This window comes from Staurois parvus, unplaced genomic scaffold (assembly GCF_062004578.1).
Source record: "Staurois parvus isolate SC_StPar_1 unplaced genomic scaffold, SC_StPar_1.0 ptg000254l, whole genome shotgun sequence".
Classification (NCBI taxonomy): domain Eukaryota; kingdom Metazoa; phylum Chordata; class Amphibia; order Anura; family Ranidae; genus Staurois; species Staurois parvus.
The window spans coordinates 339,155-361,433 of NW_028318050.1; the positions used below are offsets into that span (position 1 = coordinate 339,155).

Sequence of the window (22,279 nt, forward strand, 5' to 3'; positions counted from 1 at the left end):
AAAACTGACGATCCTAGTACTGCCAGGCGGAAGTGCTGACCATTTAGCCACTCTGCTGCCCTTTAGAAGTTAACCAACTTGATGCCTCACTAATGACAGATGAGTTTCTCACTCCAGTTAAATCTCTAAAACTTGGTAAAGCACATGGCCAAGATGGCAACACAGACCAATATTAAAAAAGCATTTGTGCCCATCCTATATTCCATCCTATAGCCTGAGATTCTATTCTGAAGGACAAAACGTCTAGCACATACTCTGAGAGCCCATATATTGGTTCAACCTAAAGAGATCAAAGACCTCGCTATGTGTGCAAATTGTGCCCAATATCCCTCATAAAGTTAGACCTTAAGCTTTTCACTAAGGTCCTTTCCAAGGGTCTGTTATGTATTTTGGGGGACCTTTGGAGGCGTTTGTGTGCTTTTTTATTTTTAAGACATTGTCAATGAATGCAATTAAAACTTCTTTATTTCTTTGTAAATGTCATTGTTTTCTGCAGCTTGTTACACAGCATGAATAAAAAAAATGCCTAGACCTCCCCTCCTTAAAACATAATACATATCAGACCCTTTGACTCTGGTATGGATTTTAAGGTGGACTTAATTTTAAAAAAATGAGTGAGGTCCTCCTCAAAATTCATTCTAGACCCTAATCTGAGCAAGCAGGCTGGCTGGTTAGGAAAAGGGGAGATGAGTGTGCAGCCCCTTGTTAACCATACCATTACAATATTCCCTAAACATGGGGGTGGGGGGCACAAATCACCTTGTCCCCAACTTGATCAGGACAAGAGCCTCATCCCCACAACCCTGGCTGGAGATTGTGGAGGTTTATGGATGAGGGGATTATAAGAATATGGAATCCCTTTTTAAAAATAAGGGGGGCCTTAGATACTGCACCCTCCCCCAGTATGAATGAGTATGGAGTACATAAAATCCTCACTCATTCACAAAAAAGTTGTAACGTAAAAATGAAGATATTTGACATACTTTTGATAAGTTCTTTATTTTAAAAAAATCCTCAAAGTCACTTGCTGTAAATCCATCATCAGTCACAATGTCCACTACTAGCCGACTGGCTGAATAAATAATAAAATGATGACCCTGTGCAAGCGACCAATGCTATTGGTTACACTAGCTAAATGACAGCTCCCAAAACTGTCATTAACTTTAAAATGGAAGAGTGGTGACATCATTGAACAAATATGGTCATGGCCATAATTAGTCAATGTCATTGCCCAGATATGACCAGGTTTCCAGTGATGTCAATGGTTCTTAGGGATGCATTGGCTTCCTTAGGAACCGATGACATTGAGAAGCTGCCAGAAATAGAAATAGTAGGAATACCACTTCTTTAATTGATGCTCAGTTCCTGCTGAGTGGGGGGCTGAATGGGGTAATGTTCTGGCATTCATTCATCCCTAATTGTGATGAATCCTCTCCTTTAACCACTTCCCACCCGGCCACTGTAGAAAACTGGCTGGGTGGGATGAGCTCCGATCTGGGAGGATGTACCTGTACGTCCTCCACTTTTGTGGCTCGCACAATCTCTGGACTTTAAACACATCACAAATCTGGAAATCTGCCCTCCTGATCATGTAATCATGTGATTGCTGTGTCCAATCACTGCCATCACACAATGTAAACAGAAACACATGTCTCTTTAATGGCTTTCCTTCTCCTCACACAGAGAGCATGAGTGGAGAGGGAGAGTGGATCTGTGCAGCCTGTAAGGGATCTGTGTGTAACTACTCTGCAGGTACACAGTGATCCCACACAGTGCAGCCATATGTCACAAGTGCACCAAGCACCATCTTGTGTCCAAGCACATCAGTGTTCAAGTTCACATCAATATCTGTACCAGTGTCCCATCTGTCAGTGTACCAGTGCACAAAAACATATGTTATAGTGTACCAGTGTCCTATCAACATCTGTCACAGTGTACTAGTACACAAAAACATCTGTCACAGTGTACCAATAGCGCCCACCTGCAACATCAACATTTGTCAGTGTCCCACTGCAACATCAACATCTGTCAGTGTCCCAGTGGACCATCAACATTTGGCGGTGTATCTAGTGGGCTGTCAACATCTGTCAGTGTCCCAGCGGACCGTCAACATCTCTTGGTGTTCCTAGTGGATTGTCAAAATCTGTCAGTGTCAAGTGGACTATCAACATCTGTCAGTGTTCTTAGTGGACTGTTAACATATGTCAATGTCTGTAGTAGGCCTTCAACATCTGTTGGTGTCCCTAGTATACCATCAACATCTGTTGGTGTCCCTAGTATACCATCAACATTTGTTGGTGTGCCTAGTGGGCTGTCAACATTTGTATTTTTCTTAGGGGACTTTCAACATCTTTCAGTGTCCCTAGTGGATTGTCATCATCTTTCAGTGTCCCCAGTGGACCATCAACATCTGTTATAGTGTCCCAGTGGACCATCGATATCTGTCAATATCCCAGTGCAAAGCATCTGAATTAGTCTACCAGTGTACATCAATATCTGTCAGATTGTTCCAGTGCAAAACAACATCTACAATGGTGTCCCAGTGTACATCAACATCTATCAGTGTCCCAATTGACCATCAACATATGTCAGTGCCCCAGTGCAAAACAGCTGCAATAGTGTTCCAGCGCACATCAACATCTGCCACAATGTCCTAGTTCAAAAACATCTGCAATAGCCCAGTACAGATCAACATCTGCCGGTATCCCCAGTGCACAATAAAATCTGTAGGTGTCCCAGAGGACCGTCAACAATTGTTGATGTCCTAGTACACATCAACAGCTGTCACAGTGTCCTAGTGCACAACATCTGAAATATCATCCCAATGCAACATCAACATCTGTTGGTGTTAGTGGGTCAGTAACTGATTCAGAAGAGGAAGGGGTTCCAACAAAGAGATTCAGGTGATCTGAGGAGGAGCAGACAACCACCAGCAGCACAGTACATCCTGCTGAAGTAGAGAGCACCAGCAGTGCAGTACACCCAGATGATAGGCTAGGAACTAGTAGTGGGGTTTCATGACCACAAAGAATTATGGCTCATACCGCATATGGTGTTGCTATACTCAGGAAGAGGTTTATTTCTTAGTATGTCCATGCTGTGTGTTAGAAATATCTTATAAATTAACAACTTTGTGTAAAAAAAAATACATTTTAATTTTCTTTCCACATTTTCCAAAGCTTTGTAGCAAAAAACAACATGTTAAAAAGACTAATTATGCTTCATAGAAAATAAGCTGGGTTGTTTGCTTTACAAAATGTGGTTATTTTATATGCGTTTCCACAGTCTTGGTGCTCTGGGGTCTCCAAAAATGTGATAGGTAGTCAGGAAATCAGATGCCCCTATAACGTCTGAAGGTGCTCTTTGGATGTTGGGCCTCTCTATGTAGCTAGGCTGTGAAAAAGTCTCACACATGTAGTATCACTATACTCAGGAGGAGTAGCAGAATGTATTTTGGGGTGTAATTCTTGGTATGTATATGCTGTGTGTTTGAAACATCTTATTGTCGTTGTGTAAAAAAAAACTTTTCTTTTCACATTTTCCAAAAACTTGTGGCAAAAAAATTACATGTTCAAAAGACTAATTATTCATCATAGAAAATACATTGAGTGTTTGAATGTGATAATTTTGTGGGTGTTTCCATTGACCTGGTGCACCAGGACCTTACAAAATGTGATAGGTAGTCAGGAAATTAGATGCATAATTTAGGCATGATTAATGCTCATTGAAAGCCCAAATGTGCTTCTAAACTTCTTGCAAGTCTGAAGCTGCTCCTTGGATTTTGGGCCTCTCCATGCTGCTAGACTATAAAAAAAAGTCACACGTGTAATTTCCCCATATTCAGAAGGAGTAGTAGAATATATTTATATAATAGGGTGTACGTGTAAGCATTCCTATGCTGTGTAAGAAATAGCTTGTTAAAATGGCAAACACAGTTTACTTACTTTCATGAATTTCCAAAGAATTGTGACAAAAAAATTACAAATTGAGAAAACTCATCATGACACCATGTTTTACTAAATATATCACACAGTTTACTTTAAAAAAACGGATCATTTTGGGAGGTGTGTGTATTGTTCTGTCATTTAAGGGCCTCAATAAATGAGATGGGCAGTCAATACATTTGCATTGATCAAGTTTCAAATACACTGTATACCATGGTTTGTAGACTCTATAACGTTCACTCAGACTAAATAATATACACTGGTTTTTTCACAAGAAATGTAGCAGAATGAATTTTGGCCTAGATTTATAATGGAAGACTATTTATTGGCAAAGTTTATAATTATAGCAGAAACTTGGAACAACTGTTGTTTTTTCCAATTTGTTAGGGTTTATTTATACAGAGGTAATTAAATAATACCAACAAAAATCTTTATCTGTCTCAAAACAATGCTAGAAAATGTATTTGGTGCATAACTGTGTAAATGTCATTCAAAGTGTGACAGCACTGACAGCTGAAACATGGTCTGGGCGGGAAGGGGGTTTAATATTAGTCTTCAAGTGATTAATCCCTGGCCAGTCCTTGCTTACTAGAAGAAGAAAAAACACACAGGATCATGTAACCGACATGCGAAATGAACCAATTCAATCTGGTAAAATGTGTGTGTGTGGGGGAGCATTTAGAAGACTTGTACTGCTGCTTAAAGCTCGAGGGGGAGCGAGGGGGAGCAGGCGGTGGATCCCACTAATATAGAAGTGTCGATTTGAGGAATATAGGATTCCGCTCACCCTCCCAATGCTTGCAGATGAATGCATTGGCCTCAGCCAGAGTTGCTCCACTGGCCATGCCCCTCAGGGGCATGACTATTGGAGCAGTGCTGGCTGAGGCCAATACACTCAATTACAAGCATGGGGCCAGGATAGGGGGGAGAAAATGTTAGAAATACAGAACCATGGATCTTGAAGTTCTCCTTTAAGTTAAAGTTCTTCATAAAACATACATGGCGATAGAACAGAACAATCCTTGCATCTATATGAGCAATATGCGAGAATGCTGCCAAATGGTGTTTCCAGTGAAGGGTCCTGTCGATGCTAAATCATACAAAGATATTTTGGTCAGTATTGCTCTTCCAAATTTTGGTGACTGGAGAAGACCCTTTTCCTTTCCAGCATGACTGTGCCCCTGTGTGCAAAGCCAGCTCCATAAATATATGGTTTGACCAGATCGGTGTGGAGGAATGTCCTGCACAGAGCCCTGACCTCAACCCTACTCAACACATCCTCTACACTTCTCTCATGATAGCAGATTTATCACAAAATTGATTAAGACTCTGATTTACCTTGTGCCCCATTTCTTATTAATTAATATATTTGTATTATTATTATTATTATTGTTTATTATTGATTATGCATTATTTATTTACCAATAGAATAAACATTAAAACACAAAGATATGTTGTAATTGTCATGAGGCTGTAGTGGAATCTCAGCAGTGTAATGAGACCCAGGAGGGATATAGTTGGAGATCTCAGGAGGCTTCTAGATGCTTTTATACACGGTGAGATGGTGCAGGGTGGGGGGAGAACCTGTGTATCCTCTGTACCTGACACTCCGGTCTCCTCTATAGAACTGGCTGAAGGAACCCGACCAACACAAGATCTGATAACAAGACATCTACAGGACACATTGTATCTGTCTAGAACAGGAAGATGTTGGTGGTTTTGCCTCCTCTGCACCCCTCGAATTCCCGTACATAGACCCCATGCATCACCACTATAAAGATTCTGAATATACAGGTGAGTGGTTACACTGGGGGAGATTTACTAAAGCTGGTTCACTCAGAATCTGGTTGTCAGGAATGGACTTGCCAATAGTGGTGGGACTCACCTGCCTTGTGGGCTGCAGTACCAGGGCTGGCTAGCGGGTGCTCTCAACAATCAGAGGTTCACTTCGGCAATTAGCCATCACCTGGGGCTGATTGCAGGTGGTGTATTTAAGGGATGGCCAGACCTGCAGTCTGTGCCTTGGTGTGTGTTTTTCCATGGGCCCCTGTATCTTGTAACCTGCATTCCTGTTTCTGCCTGACTTGTTGCCGACCCTGCCTGATCCTGACCTCTGCTGACTTCTCCTGTTTGATCCCTGGCTTGTGACCCTGACCATTCTCTGCCTGACCCCCTGTACCTACCTGTCCGTTAGTTGCTGTACCCGGCTTGTGACCTGACTACTCTCCGCCTGCTCCTCCTGTACCTACCTGCCCGATACTTATTGACCCAGCCTGCCTGATTACGTTGTGCTCTATATGTGTATGTACCTGTGTATCAGTTTAGGTTTGGGTTTGTTTCACCTTGTTGTATGTATTTGTGTTAGCTTGGGGTTTGTGCACTGCGTTTATATTTGTATTGTTAGTCTTTAATAAATTGTCTTATTTATACCATATCTGAAGCCTGCGTTTCCCTGTGTCAGTCCACACACTTCTGGTCACACCCGCATCCCTGACACTGGTGCACCTGTGCACGGTAGCCAATGAGTTTCTAACCTCAACTTGTTCAATTAAGCTTTAGCAAAAAAAACTAGAAGCTGATTGGTTTGCATGCAGAAGTGCATGAGATTCTGAGTGAACCAGCTTTACTAAATAAACCCCAATGTGTCTTCTCACACTTTCCTGGTATATTCTACTCAGCTCCCACATTGGTTTGGGGTTGGCAAAAGAGAATTCAAAAAATTGGATGAATCCGGTCTTTGTGGGGTTTATTTACTAAAGCTGGGTCACTCAGAATCTAGTGCACTTCTGCTTGGAAACCAATCAGCTTCCAGGTTTTATTGCTAAAGCTTAATTGAACAAACTGAGGTTAGAAGCTGATTGGCTGCCATGCACAACTGCACCAGATTCTGATTGAACCAGCTTTAGTAAATCTCCATACAAGGTAAACCTATGTGAGCGCACTCAGAGATAAAGCAGCTGTGCACTAAGGTAACCAAAGTAAAAGCTCAATATAACAGTACAGTAATAGTGCAGCGCTATTACTGTACTTCAGTAAGTCTCCCCTTGTGTTTCTCAGGAAAGGGGTCCTGTAAGGATGAGATGTTGAGTTCAGTATTTATTCTACGAGCCATAAAAGCAATCACAGCCAGCTTTACACCGCCGGAGTCATATATAAAAAAGTAAATATATTTAAGGACCTTCCAGTTACATGTATCATGTATGATTTGGATCACTCTTCAGAGGCATTTGAAGCGATAACTCCTCCTCACATCTGATTTACTTTTTAATGCTGCACTATAATTCCGCAATGACATACATTACACGGGGTTGTAGTGTGGCCTTATTAAACTCAATGGGTGACTTTTATGGTACTGCCTGTTAAACTCTGCACCCCGAGTTAAACAATGTGAAATAATGTATTGTAGCCATTAAGCAACGCATCATGAATGCAGCATCTGTCCATTTGTATTGGGACAATTCAGGTGAGATACATGGAAGTGGTAAACCCGGGGCTTAGCTGACAGTTTTACCCCCCTCCCAAGATACCCACCTGAAAGGGAACTATTAAAAAAAAATCTTTAGACTGCAGCTTGGCTGTGGTAGAATATGCAAAAGTCTCCAACATTCACATCAATAAATGTTCATGTTCTTTTTTTATCCACTTCGGCTCCGGAGGGTTTTATCCCTTCATGACTAGAGCATATTGTGCTATTCAGCACTGCGCTACTTATACTGGCAATTGCTCAGTTATGCAACCCTGTTTCTTTTGGTGGTATTTGATCACCACTGTTTTTTATTATATACATGAAAAAAACAAATAAAAAAAAAAACAATAAAAATGAAATGTTTATTTTCTGCCATAAAACATATCCACCTAAAAAAAAGAAAAAATACATTTTTTAAATAAATTTAGTCCAAAATGTATTCTGCTACATGTCCTTGGTATAAAAAAATGACAATAAGTGTATATTAATGCTAGCGCTAACAGACCCTCACTGGGAGTTACACTAACTGACACTGACATCAATAGTGACACTAATACAGTGATCAGATATCATACTGTACACTGTCACTGTACTAATGATACTGGCTGGGAAGGGGTTAACATCAGGGGGAAATCAAGGGGTTAACTGTGTGCCTAACAAGTGTAATGTGTATTGCTTTTACTAATAGATGTGCCCATTTTTTTTTCTCCCTGCTTGGCAGGGAAAAAGAACAGCCAGATCGCTGTTCTTTGAACAGAGCCCTGTGTTTGTAAACACACGACTCTGTGATGTGATTGGCTATAGCAGATTAGCAGGTTTTAATCATCAATCATTGGCTGGTACTTGCTGACAAAATCTCGCTGTAGCCAGCAGCAGCACAGGGGACACACGCATGCGTGCTTCTGACCCAGAAACAGGCTGGATGACGTACATGTACATGATCCTGCCTGCTCATGCCACCCACCCACCAGTAATCCTTCTTTTCAACAAAGATCACGTGACATAAATTTTGATACTCATTTTTTTTAAATTAAATGCAAAACACTAAAATTGATCTAAATGTAAACTTTATTAACTATATTTTATTTATTTTTAATGTCTCAGTATGAATGATCCTTTACAGCCTAGTGACCAGTGTCTTCTCCAGTACAATGTCTTCCTGAATCCTCACATTATCGCTCCCCTTCTTAGTGGATTATTTGGTTCTGATGGCAAATCAAACTTTTCAGTCTGAATTCATTTTGCTTGGCCTGTCAGACTTCACAGATTCTCAGGTCCCGGTAGTTCTGCTGATCCTCCTCACCTATGTGGCCGCACTGGTTGGGAATCTTCTCATCATTTTCCTGGTGGTCTCGGACTACCATCTTCACACCCCCATGTACTTTTCTCTGGGAAACATCTCAGTTTTAGACATCTTCACTTCCTCCATTTCCACATCTCATGTGTTGTTTGATGTATTTACTGGAAACAAACTGATTTCATACCCAACTTGTATCACCCAGGTCTTCCTCTTCACCTGGTTTACCAGCACTGAGTTCTTTATCCTTAATTTGATGTCCTACGATCGCTATGTCGCCATCTGTCATCCTTTGCATTATACAACCATGATGAGCATACACTTGTGTGTCCAGATAGCGTTCTTTTCCTGGCTCTTCAGATTTATATGTTGCTTGGCACACACGCTTTTGGCACTAAGACTGGCCATCCCTGATGCCACCACCATCCCAGGCTTGTTCTGTGAACTATATCAGCTTCTTCAACTTTCATCTTCTGACACATTCCTCAATTATTTACTTTTATATGTTGACGCAGCAAGTTTTGGAGTCACTAGCTCTCTTGTTACTTTCCTTTCCTATGTCTACATTTTCAAAACCATCCTGAAAATGAAATTGAAGGATGGAAGACGGAAAGCTTACTCCACCTGCAGTGCCCACCTCACCGTGGTCTTCATCTTTTATGGGACTGGGTTTTTCAACTACTATCAACCCCAAACTAAGGATTTTCTGAGAGGCAGATTGATTTCCTTATTTTATGCGGTTTTCACCCCTCTCCTAAACCCGCTTATATACAGCCTGAGAAACAGAGACCTAAAAGGAGCTCTTCACAAAGCTCTATCCAGAATGAGATCCATGCCCTGAACTGTCACTGAAGGAGAACTGCAAAACAATAGTCTCCAGACTGCTTGCATTTTTAGCAGTTTGCCTGGTCTTTGTTTCAGATGGGCGAGATTTGTAATGCTAATAATCAGTTTCTAAATGAGTCATTCCTTTGGAAGTAGCCAAGGATTTGAACCTGAATTTTGAATAAAAGTAGATATTTAGGCTCATTAAAGGTCTCATGTCTAATGCCATTGATGGTTCTTTATGTATCATGAAACAGGTTCTCTTGGAGTGCTGCAGATCAATGTGTACATTTTATAGATATGATTATCATGTATATGGCCATACTGTCTATATGTTGGGGTGCCATCCTTATACAATATACTGACACATTTTGAAACAATGGGTTATCAGTTTGAACTAATAATGTCCTGCTGTACTGTCATAGGAATGCACACAGATTGGGGATAGTCAGGCAATTAGTTTTGCCAAGCTGCCTTTGAGATGCTTGGCATGGGGTTGGCTAGGGGTTTCTTTTTTTATTTCGTTCCAGTAGCTGGGACAGAGAAATCTGCCTGCTTGATGTTAAACCTGGAGATAACAGGGTAGGTTGGCAGATTCAGAGGGAGGTTGCAGCCTTTGATTGTCCCCATTCTTGCTGTCTTCCCTGCTGGAAGTGACCTAAGGTAAAACTCTGACCTTGTAATACTTTCATCCCTGTGAATTTTGAATATTGAGATAGCGATGGAATGGGAGATGAACAGGGGAGGACTGACCATTTGGAAACTCGGGTACTGCCCGAGGGCCCGGAGTCAGTAGGGGGCCCTATGAGATGCCCCTGGTACCTTTTTCATAGACGTTTTTGATTTTGGGCAAGGACACAGGGGCCCCATGATCCCCTATTGCCCGGGGGCCCCATGAGTTGTCAGTCCGCCCCTGGAGATGAAGGAAGGATGAGGAAGAGTGAAGCCGTTTTGCTGCTCATATCTAGCCTTCAGGTACTGCTCCCACTGAGCTGGTGAGCACTAATGGGTATCTTCCTACTTGTGGTACCCAAATGATGGTGATATTACCACACGAGACAATGCTGTCATAGACTATGGTGCAGTCTTCAGAAATTGTGATGAAAAAGATTCACACTGCTCAACTATGGTGGACAGGGATATCTGTGACCTCAATCCATGGAACTCTGCCCTCCAGTGGAATAGGGCAGCATCTCCCTCTAGGAAAAACAAGTGTGAGGATGCTACCACCTCCATCGATAACTGCTCAACCCGGTGCTCAGACCCAAGGGCTGCCGAAACTCCCACAGATAAGATAAGGAACAGGAATGGCCGGCACTCAGGATGGAATCCAACTGTATACTTCTTTATTATAAAGGTATGTACATAGCTAAAATCGCCAACGTGTTTCGGGAATCAGTCCTTAGTCATGGCTCTGCTTGGGCTCACTTGACCTCCGGAAGGTTTCCCCCATTTCATGATTAGAGAATTTTTTGCTATTCAGCACTGTGCTATTTTAACTGGCAATTGCTTGGTCATGCAACACTGAACTCAAACGAAATTTATATTTTTACACAAAAAGAACTTTCATTTGGTGGTATTTACTCGCCACTGGTTTTTGTGTTTATTTTTTGCTATATAAATGAAAAATACAGATCCTTTTGAAACAAAATACATTCTTTCTTAGTATCTGTTATTAGTTTTCATAAATTTAGGCCCAAGTGTATTCTGCTACATTTCTTTGGTAAAAAATAACCCAAATAAGTGTATTTAGTCTGTGTGAAGTTTTAGAGTCTACAAACTGTGGTATAGTTTAAATATTTAAAAATATATATTTATTTTTAAAAATACTTACTGCCTATCTCATTTCTTGAGGCCCTAAATGCTGGGACAGTACAAATAACCCTAATACCTCTTTTTGGAAAGTAGACAATACAAGGTATTTAGTAACAGGTGTGGTGAGCTTTTTGAAGATGCACTTCTTTGTCAATTATTTGGAAAATTAAGAAATTTGTCATTTTACCAAGTTATTTCTCACACACAGCTTAAGTATACTTGTAATTACACCCCAAAAACACATTATTCTATGCCTTCTGGTAATGAAAATACCAAATGTGTGAGACTTTTTTTCATGTATATGCATAAAGGGGCCCAAAATCCAAAGGGCACCTTTGGGCTTTGAAGGAGCATAAATTACACATCTCATTTCCTGATTACCTATCACATTTTTGGAGGCTCTGGAGCATCAGGAGAGTGGAAACACCCACAATATGACCCCATTTTGGAAAGCAAATAATCCAAGATCTTTTCTGAAAGCCTTATTGAGTCTTTTGAAAATTGTCATTTTTTTGTCACATGATTTTGAAGAATGCAGAAAATAATTTATTTTTTTTTTTTTTTATACAAAGCTTGTGCGGACAAAAATTCTGCCGATAAACGACCCGTCTATGGCCTGCATTAGTCTGAACATGCAGCCTGGATGGCTAGGAAAAGGGGAGGGGGAATGGACAAGCATGAGTTTCCCCTCTGTAACCAGAACAGGCTACATGCCCTCAACATAGAGTTTGATTTTCCAGGGGGAGAAGCACCTTGTCCCAATGTTGATAAGGACAAAGGCCTCTTCTCCACTTGCCTTGTGGTTGTGGGGATCTGTGTGTGGGGGTGATGGTGGTGGGAGGAGTGCTTATTAGAATCTGGAAGTCACTCCTGATCTGGATAGTCTGTATACAGGGGCGGACTGGCAACTCATGGGGCCCCCGGGCAATAGGGGATCATGGGGCCCCTGTGTCCTCGCCCACACTCAAACCACACCCAAAAAAGCCTACAAAAGGTACCAGGGGCACCTCATGGGGCCCCTTACTGACCCTGGGCCCTCGGAGCAGTGCCCGAGTTTCCCAATGGTCAGTCCGCCCCTGTCTGTATATCTATTGTGACACTGTGCTCTAGGGGCATGCTGTCTTAGGGGGAATCCTGATTTATATGGGCACTGTGATCTAAGGGGGCAATCTTGATCTGGGCTGTCAGGAATGGACTTGCCAATAAAGGTGGGACTCACCTGCCTTGTGGGCTGCAGTACCAGGGCTGGCCAGCGGGTGCTCTCAGCAATCAGAGACTCAACCCTGCAGTCAGCCAAACACCTAAGGCTGATTACGGGGATTGTATTTAAGGAATGGCCAGACTCACAGTCAGGGCCTTGGTGTGTGTTTTTCCATGGGCCCCTGTATCTTGTATCCTGTATTCCTGTTCCTGTCTGACTTGTTGCCGCCCCTGCCTGATCCTGACATCTGCTGACTTCTCCTGCTTGATCCCTGGCTTGTGACTCTGACCATTCTCTGCCTGACCCTCTGTACCGTGCTGCCCGTGAGTTACTGAACCCAGCTTGTGACCCCAACCACTCTCCCGCCTGTTCCTGGTACTCCGTTTGCCCGTTTGCTACTGACCCGGCCTGCCTGACGATTCTTGCATTGTATGTATTGTATTGTTATCTGTGGGTGGTTTGGTTTGTTTGCACTGTGTTTAGGTTTAGTATTGCACTGCGTTTTGTATTGTTAGTCTTAATAAATTATATTGTTTATACCATATCTTAAGCCTACGTTTCCCTGTGTCAGTCCACACACCTCTGGTCATACCCGGATCCCTAACATGGGCACTCTGTCTAAGGGAGGGTGACTTATGTATTTGGGTACTGGGATCTAATGGGGCGCTCCTGTTCTATATGGGAACTCTAGCCCAAGAGGTGGCTCCTGATCTATATGGGCCTGTCAGGAACCATCGCGACGCATGGGTCTACACATGCGTAGGTGTCTGCCGAGACGTATAGGTGGCAGGGCACTAGGACCCAGGCGTACCCGTCTTCTGGACAGTCATAGGCAGGCACTAGGACCCAGGCTACGCCTGTCAGGTGCAGGGCGGCCTATTTAAGCTAGCCCTGCACAGACACTTGTTGCCAAATGGTCTTTGTATCCTGTTACCTGATCCCGCAGGGATCACTAGGCTCCCTTACATCAGACTCCTAGCTCTCTGGAGCCCCTGTCAGACTCCTCTACCCCTGTTGGAGATACCTGGTAGTTGCGACCTTGTACCGGAGCGCTCCAAGTCCATCCCCACCATCAGGGGCCCTGGTGAACAAGTGCTCCGGTACTTAGACTCCGCACGCTGGGGAGGCTCTACCGGGGGACTTATAGAGGTGCTGTCAGGCGGTCCCTTACAGGGCCCCCTATTTAAAAGTGGGACTTCTAATCTAAAGAGGAACTCTTTTGTAAGTGAAGATTTTTACACCCAAGTTTCTGCCTTATCTTTTGCAACACATCTGGCCTAACGCCCAGACCGTGGCTATAATCTGGCCCAACGCCCAAGCTGTGGTTACAGCTTTTCAGAAATGAGAGTAAAGGTTATCTCCTTTTTTTGTAAAGTTTGCAAAAACAATTATTTCTACAGGAAGCTGGCATAGACAGTTTTGTTAGCGTGTACAGAGGTTATATATACTGTTTGTATGTTAAACAAGCATCTTTTATTAGTGTGTACAAAATGGATTCGTTTATATTCCATTAATCCTTTCAATTTTTGTGATCCTTCAGCAATTACCAACTATTTAGTGAGCTTCTGCTTAAAGGGAGACTCATATAAAGGGTTCTTTCTGTATTATGTGAACCTTGTCCTGGTCCGGCTCGTCTATCTTTTGTGTGGTATTTTACTGTCATTTTACTCCTTTTTTTTGCCTTTACATTCTGACAATGTACCACTGACAAATCCTGGTCATCCACTGCTGGGTGTTTGCAAGTTGTGTCAGGTGTTTGAGCCACCACTGCTATCTACAGCAAATTTTAACAAGGTTCTGCTTAAAGGTAATAATAAAATAAACAGTGTATGTGGGGTGCTGTGCTGCCACTTCAACATACGGACAAATTGCCAATGCCATCTATAGGTCATTCATCACTGTCTCTTATGCTCCCTAACCAGAAACTTTAGGAAGCCTCAACTGGGAACATGGTGTACAGAGTGCAGAGTTCAGGAGTGTGCTGCACACAGAGGACAGGGTTTAGGAGTGTGCTGCATACAGAGGACGGGGTTTAGGAGTGTGCTGCATACAGAGGACAGGGTTTAGGAGTGTGCTGCATACAGAGGACAGGGTTTAGGAGTGTGCTGCATACAGAGGACAGGGTTTAGGAGTGTGCTGCATACAGAGGACAGGGTTTAGGAGTGTGCTGCATACAGAGGACGGGGTTTAGGAGTGTGCTGCACACAGAGGACAGGGTTTAGGAGTGTGCTGCATACAGAGGACAGGGTTTAGGAGTATGCTGCATACAGAGGACAGGGTTTAGGAGTGTGCTGCATACAGCGGACAGGGTTTAGGAGTGTGCTGCACACAGAGGACAGGGTTTAGGAGTGTGCTGCATACAGAGGACAGGGTTTAGGATATATATATATATATATATATATATATATATATATATATATATACATATATGAATTATACAATCACAATAAAGTCCAGGTATAGCTCTGCACCGAACATAACACAAACACTCAAGTGACCATTTAAAAAGCAATAGACACTTAGAGTGGTATTAAAGGATAAGTACACCTTTCCACCAAAAATAATAAATGCTAATTTTTTGCAGGTAAAAAAAATGTGCATTAATTATATTTTTGTGTTAGGAGCCTCTAAAGCATTGCACCAGAAATCAACAGATCACAGCGCCGTGGTAGTTCATTGAGGACTTCAGGCCGACAGCTGCTAAGGTTGTCAGGACCTGTAGTCATTCATCCACAGAGGACTGTAAATGGATGATGCTCCAGTGTGGGTGGAGCCCAGCAGTGCTGCAATGTTTTTGAAAAGTGACAGCTAGTATGGGGAATTTCTCCCTGTACTTCTGTCACAGGGAGGAGGGGCAGTGGGCAGCAGATCTAGGATCAGGAACATGTTACATGTCAACCCTACAAATGGGTGGAACATGTAACATGTTCCCAAATGAATTTTCACAGAGCATCTCCGAACCCCTTCTCCAAACCCCATCTCCGAAACCCACCGGCGCTCCTGGCTTCTCCTGCTTGACCAATGCCCCAATAACAATCTGCTTTGGGGGCTCTGGTGAGTGTTTACTCCCAAGCCCGGCTCTATGTGTCCATAACATACATAGAGCTATGGCTTGGCCCCATCCCTTGCATTCTTCTCATTGGCTCTCTGGCTGTGATTTGACAGCAGTGGTAGTCAATGGCTCCAGCTGCTGTCTCAGCCAATGAGGAGAGGGAGGACAGCTGAGGATGAAGATCAGGGCTCAGGCGAATATCAGGGGAGCTGTTGGGGAAGGTGCGTACTGAAGGTTTTTTGCACCTTCATGCATTTTAAAAACTTTCAGCCTTTATAAGCACTTTAAAAACAGATCACATTACCTTCTACTAACTGTGTAATTTATTACAAATCCCCACCACCCAAGAAAAAATATAAATTTGCACAAGTCCTGATGCACTTATAATGCTTCCCCAATAGTAGCATCTCAGAAAAATCAAAATTCGGGTAAATAATGTCTTTTAACCTATTCCTGCCCAGATAATAGCAGAATGATGGCTGAGTCTCGTCGATCCAGGTGGGTGTCATATGATGTCCTTCCCGGATCGCGTCTCGTGCGTGCCCATAGGGCTGCTCTGTGGCAAGATCTATCACCGTCTGTGTAAACGAGTGCTATACAATCTTCCACGTGGGAATAAAGCAATCAGGCACAGCCAGATATACCAAGATGGCTGCTGATCCAGAATACAGAAACAGCTGCATGACGTCAGCACGTAGGTTCCAGCCAATGCGTTTCGCCTGATCTTTTTGTTATATCAGTGCACTTGGCACTTTAATGAGCACTATTTGTGTACCAGTATTGACTTATATTATTATATATTAAAAATAGTATTAATTATATATTTATATATATATATATATATATATATATAAATATTATTAATATTTATTTACATAATATTTAATGACTTGTTTTTTTTAATCGGTATGTTTGCACATGTTCTTGATATATGTTTTATGCACTGCACTTTTTTAAATATATTTTTTACTATCTGTTTGCACTTTTTAATTTTGTGTTTTTCCATTTTTCTTGCCAATAACTGTTTTAGAATCACAATTTTCCATTTTAAATGAATTTAAATCCAAGAAGTATTAATGAGTAAAAAAAAAAGAAAATTGTTAAGTGTAGCAAGAAAACGAGAGCCACTTACGTATGGATCAGACCAATGTGTCTGTGGAGGATAAATTATTTCAATAAAGCTTCATTTTCCTTTGAGATTCAGTTTACTGAGGAACCATCATTAAGATTGTTATATGTTGAATAAAGTGCTAATAAACACCTGGTGTGCTTTAGAGACATTAGGGAATATTTCTGAAATATACATATATGTATGCATGATAATAAAACAGCATTGTGAACCAACATTTCATACAGATTTTCTATTATATTTATAAAACTTTCTTCAGAAAAAAGTTTCTACATCAGAGCTAGTACTGACCTTTAGAAGGCTCTTTCGCTCCTCTTACATCAGCATTTACTAAGAGTATTAGATACAAAATCACAGGTAATTTATTATTTTTTAATTTGTAACGTGGGTGCTGTGGATTTCACAAATTGTTATAATTTTTAAAACGCAAGTCAACCTTCATGATAAAATCTTTTTTTTTTTATTTTATATTTTGATTTGCATATATGTTATTGTTCAAATAATATTTGCATTTTTACAACAAAGTTATTTCAGAATTTAAATATCACCAAGCTGATTGTTCTCATTTCATGGTACTTTAAAACTCCAATAATTTAACGTTTGTCTTTTCAGATTCTGGAGATAAAGCAGACACATTTTTTTTAGAGTCCAAGATGCTAAATATTTTGATGTTGTCAATATTTTTCAACAGGTAAAATTCTTATCGAAATCTTGAATTGATGGAAACATAAATGAAGAGATGCCTTCATTTTTTTTTTAACAGAGATTTCATTTGTTTGGAAGTTTCCTGGATTCGCCATTTCATTGATTTTGTTAATAATGCTTTAATTATGAAATACTGTATTTTATATAATTTAAATTGATAGTGTAACCTTACAAAGTAACATTCATAATCCATTACCATACAAGTGATAAAACAATTAAATACACATTTTATCTAATAAATTGCAATTTTTGTGTACAATCAAGTTGGCACCGTATCTAAATTTCATGTACATTTTGAATGATAGGAATTTCACATTCCTGAAGCAAGGTCTTGCTTTCTGGCAGCTGCCACTTGAGCGGACAGACTTCACCACACAGGCTTGACTTTTCGGACTATAACATAAATGAAGAACTATATAACTATTTAACATAGTGCAAGCCTTTTTAATGTCAAATTAATTCTATTCAATTAACCCCTCGCCTTCCAGAGCATTTGCCCCCCTTCCTGACCAGGCCATTCTTTGCGATACGGCGCTGCGTTACTTTAACCTCCTTGGCGGTATTCCCGAGTGTAGCTCGGGGTAAAATTTGAGTACCAAAAGCGGTAACCCCCCCGAGCTACACTCGGGTTTACCATGCGGCGCTGCTCAGGGAGTCCCTGCAGCACTTACCTTGTACTTCGCTCCTGCGATGTGTCCCCTGCAGCGTCCCCGGCCATCTCCTCCGGCCGATGCCGGCATCCGGCTTCCGTGTTCCGGTCCCTGTGACGTCGGGACGTACGGGTGCCGGAACCGGCGGGAAATTTGAAATTTTTAATAAATGTCATTTTTGCTGTCATTGCTGTTTCAATGCATTTCACATACATTGTGTCCCTACTGCTTTGTCCGGCGCCCTGCCTGCATTTTGACTGTTCTTTCTGCCTGGAAACTTAGAAAAGTCCATGGCGTCCAAAAAGCGTCCCTTTACATCAAAAGCGGTTTTAGAACAGCGATAGTAAATCAGAACCACTTGCAGAATTGAGTGATAATGATTGGTGGGGGAAATTCGTCATCAGACACTGAAAACGATTCCGCGACTTTGCTCAGCGATGTGCGAATTTGCCTCTGTATTTCAAATTTCAGTGTTTTTGGTTTGATTATATTATTGAATTAAATTTATTATTATTATATTATTATTTTTTATGATTATTTATTAAATTATAATTTATGATTTTGTGTTTCAAGTTTTATCATATCCGGGATGTTTACTAGACTCTTGTTCGGACAGATTTCAGTGAGTTATTCCTAAAAATTACAGCCTACAATAAAAAACTACATATTTCCATGCAAAAAAATGGTACCGCTTTCAGCACAAAAAATCGGAAAGAATCATACCGCCAAGGAGGTTAACTGACAATTGTGCAGTCATGCAACGCTGTACATTACATTTCCCACAAATATAGCTCTATTTCGGTGGTATTTGATCACCTCTGCATTTTTTATTTTTGTGCTATAAACAAAAAAGACCGACAATTTTGAAAACTTTTTTTTTTATTCTTGCTATAAAACTTATCCAGTAAAAAAATTAAAAAAATAAAATGTCTTCATAAATTCAGGCCAAAATATATTCTGCTACATGTCTTTACTAAAAAAAATCCCAATAAGTATATTAATTGGTTTATGTGAAAGCTATAGCGTCTACCAATGGCGGTATATATACTGGAATTTCTTTTTTTATACTAGTAATGGCGGCGATCAGACTGTTTGCCAGGCTGCAATAGACATGAAATAAGTACATTTACTAAAAAAATAAATAAAAAAACTGCATTCACCACATTAGTTCTTTATCGCCCATACGAAACACCACATATTTTAACATCCTTGGTACAATATGCCCTCTGTCTCCCCTACATTGCCAGAAAAAAAATGTTTGTAATGTACCTACTTGGAAGGTCATATTCCAAAGAGTCACAGTTGAGTAAAGACATGACAATCCCTTCCCTTGAAAATTATCCTTGTAGAAGGTTTATTATTGAGTATCTACTGTATACAGTATGTGATATTACAAGAGTGGATTAGCTGGACATATATGGATATGAGGATGTCACAACAACTATAATCTATATAAGTATCATATGAAAATACATTACAATTTACTCAATTTACTCAACCATTTATTTATTATATTGCCATCTGTTTATGCAAACACGGGCAATTTTCCAGCAATACAGCAGAGACAGAGGGCATCTTTGCTTTTGAATGGTATTTTTTTTATTGTATGTTGTTTAAAGTGATTCTAAAGGCTTTTTTTACATATAACAAACATGTCTATACTTACCTGCTGTGTGTAGTGGTTTTGCACACAGCAGCCTGGATCCTCCCCTTCTCGGGTCCCCCACAGTCTCTTCTGGCCCTTCCCTCCTGTTGGATGCCCCCACAGCAAGCAGCTTGCTATGGGGGCACCCGCTGCTCCATGTGTCCATTCACACACAGAGCAGCAGCTCAGCCCCGCCCCCTCTCTCTTGTCAGTGGCTCACTGGCTGTGGTTGACAGCAGTGGGAGACAATGGCTCCTGCTTCTGCCTCAGCCAATGACGAGAGGGGATCCGGGTCAGTTGAAACTCCAGTGCACATCGCTGTATCGGAGGGGGCTTAGGTGAGTATTCGGGAGGCTGGGGGAGATGCTGCACACACAAGATTTTTTACCTTCATGTATAGAATGCATGAAGGTTAAAAAACCTTCAGCCTTTAAAACCACTTTAAAGCAGTCAATAAAGAATGCAGTTCCATTTTTTTGTAATATTTTTACATAATTCATTGTTATTTTCATAGTTCTAGAAATCTGTATTAGTCTGTTGTAGTCTGGTAAACAGTGTCATTCTTTTCTTTTCTGCTTTTTTTTACTTTCCAACAGACTTCAAACTCAGTCGTGACTTTTGTAGCCATTTTCTGTTAGTTGATATTCATGCTAGACAATACGAATCTGGCTTGTTTTATCTGCAACAATGTTGAATTTTAATTCCACATTTGGCATTTATTTTGGAATTTTTCTCTCATTTGCTTTGTTGGTCATAGCAATAAAAAATGGCTCAAGATTCTTCAATAACAATGAATTTTGATTCTTCAGATGGAATCTTTGTTGGAGAAATTCTATAATTAATTTTGTGGACTAAAATAAAATTTCATCCTTTGGGTTATAAAAAAAAAGATACATTGTAAAATATTTATAAATGTCTTCTTGACAATTTTTAAATAATAGACATTAGTTTAAAAAAATGCTATGGAAAATCAGACGGTGTTGAATGTTTTTTTTCTCACTGGACTGTCTGACCTTCCATCTCTTCAGTTTCCTTTTTTTCTATTCTTCCTCCTCATCTACCTTCTGACTTTAATCTGGAATTTGCTGATCATTGTCCTTGTAGTTTCTGACTCTCACCTCCATGTTCCTATGTATTTCTTCCTTGGGAACCTGGCCATTTTGGATCTTTGTTCTTCCTCAGTCACCGTCCCACGAATGTTATTTGACCTTCATACCAAGAGAAGAAAGATTACCATAACAGCTTGTATGACCCAAGTTTTCTTCTTTATATTCTTTGCTGTCTCTGAGGTTTTCCTGTTGTCCATCATGTCTTGCGATCGATATACCGCTATTTGCCAGCCATTACATTATGGACAGATCATGCGCTGGAAGGTGTGTGTACAGTTGGTCTCTGGTGTGTGGTGTGTTGGTTTAATCAATTCTTTAGTCCACACATTTTATGCCTCCAAATTAAAATTTTGTCAATCGGATATTATAGAAAGTTTCTTCTGTGACCTTCCTCAGTTGCTTCAGATCTCCTGCAGTGACATTTACATTAACATGTTGCTTATGCTTCTCCTGAGCAGCTTCCTTGGAGTTTTATCTTTAATACTGACCTTCCTGCCATATGTCTATATATTAAAAATAGTCTTGAATATGCAAACCAACGGCAAGAGAAGTAAAGTTTTCTCTACATGTAGCACTCACTTGACAGTGGTCATCATATTTTATTGCTCTGGGATGCTTAATTATTTTTGGCCAAGTGCTACTCATCATTTTTCTGGTGCCAAGGTATTGTCTATTTTTTACACAGTGATTGTTCCCCTCCTCAATCCTCTGATTTACAGCCTGAGGAACCGGGATTTCAGAACCGCATTAGAAGATGTTTTCCTATCATCTCCAACGCAATACAAACTTTCCTTGAGCTAAATTCTCATTTCTATGTACTAGAAAGATATACACCTAAGACCAGGGGCAGACTGACCATTTGGGAACTCGTGCACTGCCCGAGGGCCCAGGGTCAGTTGGGGGCCCTATGAGATGCCCCTGGTACCTTTCATAAGCTTTTTTTGGGTGTGGTTTGAGTGTGGGCAAGGACATAGGGACCCCATGATCCCCTGTTGCCCGGGAGCCCCATGAGATGTCAGTCCACCGCTGCCTAAGACTAAGCCTGTCACAACTTAGCCTGCAGCTTCTTGCTTTTGTCTTCTTACCTCTTTGCTGCAGTGCTTTTCCTGTCCTGATCCCTTTCACGTGTGTGCTTTGGCTGTGCTCACCTATGAGCATCGCCTGCTATTCTGTGGGTTTTATTTCCTTCCCTTCCATCACTTCCTGGCCCACCACCTAGTTTGCTTGCTTATATAAACATGCTCAGTCTAGTTCACATTGCCTGATCAACTTCACAGTTCATTGAGGTCCTGTTCACTGTTGCTTGTGTATCCTGTGCCTGACTACCTGTGTACAAACCCCAGCTTAATTCTCCATCTGTGCTTGTTTGCTACCCATCCTGTCCTCAGCTTGTCTCCTGGATTTCCTTTTGCCTCCTGCTGGTTGTACTCTGCACATGTGA

General features: G+C 41.1%; 2 protein-coding genes across 2 annotated transcripts; both read left to right on the forward strand.

Annotated features, from left to right (window-relative positions):
• Positions 1–8,618: 8,618 nt before the first annotated feature.
• On the forward strand, positions 8,619–9,606 carry LOC149459551 (olfactory receptor 5B12-like). Its single transcript, XM_089680978.1, has one exon. The coding sequence runs from the start codon at positions 8,619–8,621 to the stop codon at positions 9,546–9,548; it is 930 nt and encodes a 309-aa protein (XP_089537104.1). The 3' UTR covers positions 9,549–9,606.
• Positions 9,607–20,691: 11,085 nt separating this feature from the next.
• On the forward strand, positions 20,692–21,639 carry LOC149459552 (olfactory receptor 8G17-like). Its single transcript, XM_089680959.1, has one exon. It carries the CDS (start codon positions 20,692–20,694, stop codon positions 21,637–21,639), a length of 948 nt encoding a protein of 315 aa, XP_089537085.1.
• Positions 21,640–22,279: the final 640 nt, after the last annotated feature.

Coding starts and splice junctions, on each gene's coding strand:
- LOC149459551 (XM_089680978.1), top strand. CDS start 8,619: ATGGCAAATCAAACTTTTCAGTCTGAATTCATTTTGCTTGGCCTGTCA.
- LOC149459552 (XM_089680959.1), top strand. CDS start 20,692: ATGGAAAATCAGACGGTGTTGAATGTTTTTTTTCTCACTGGACTGTCT.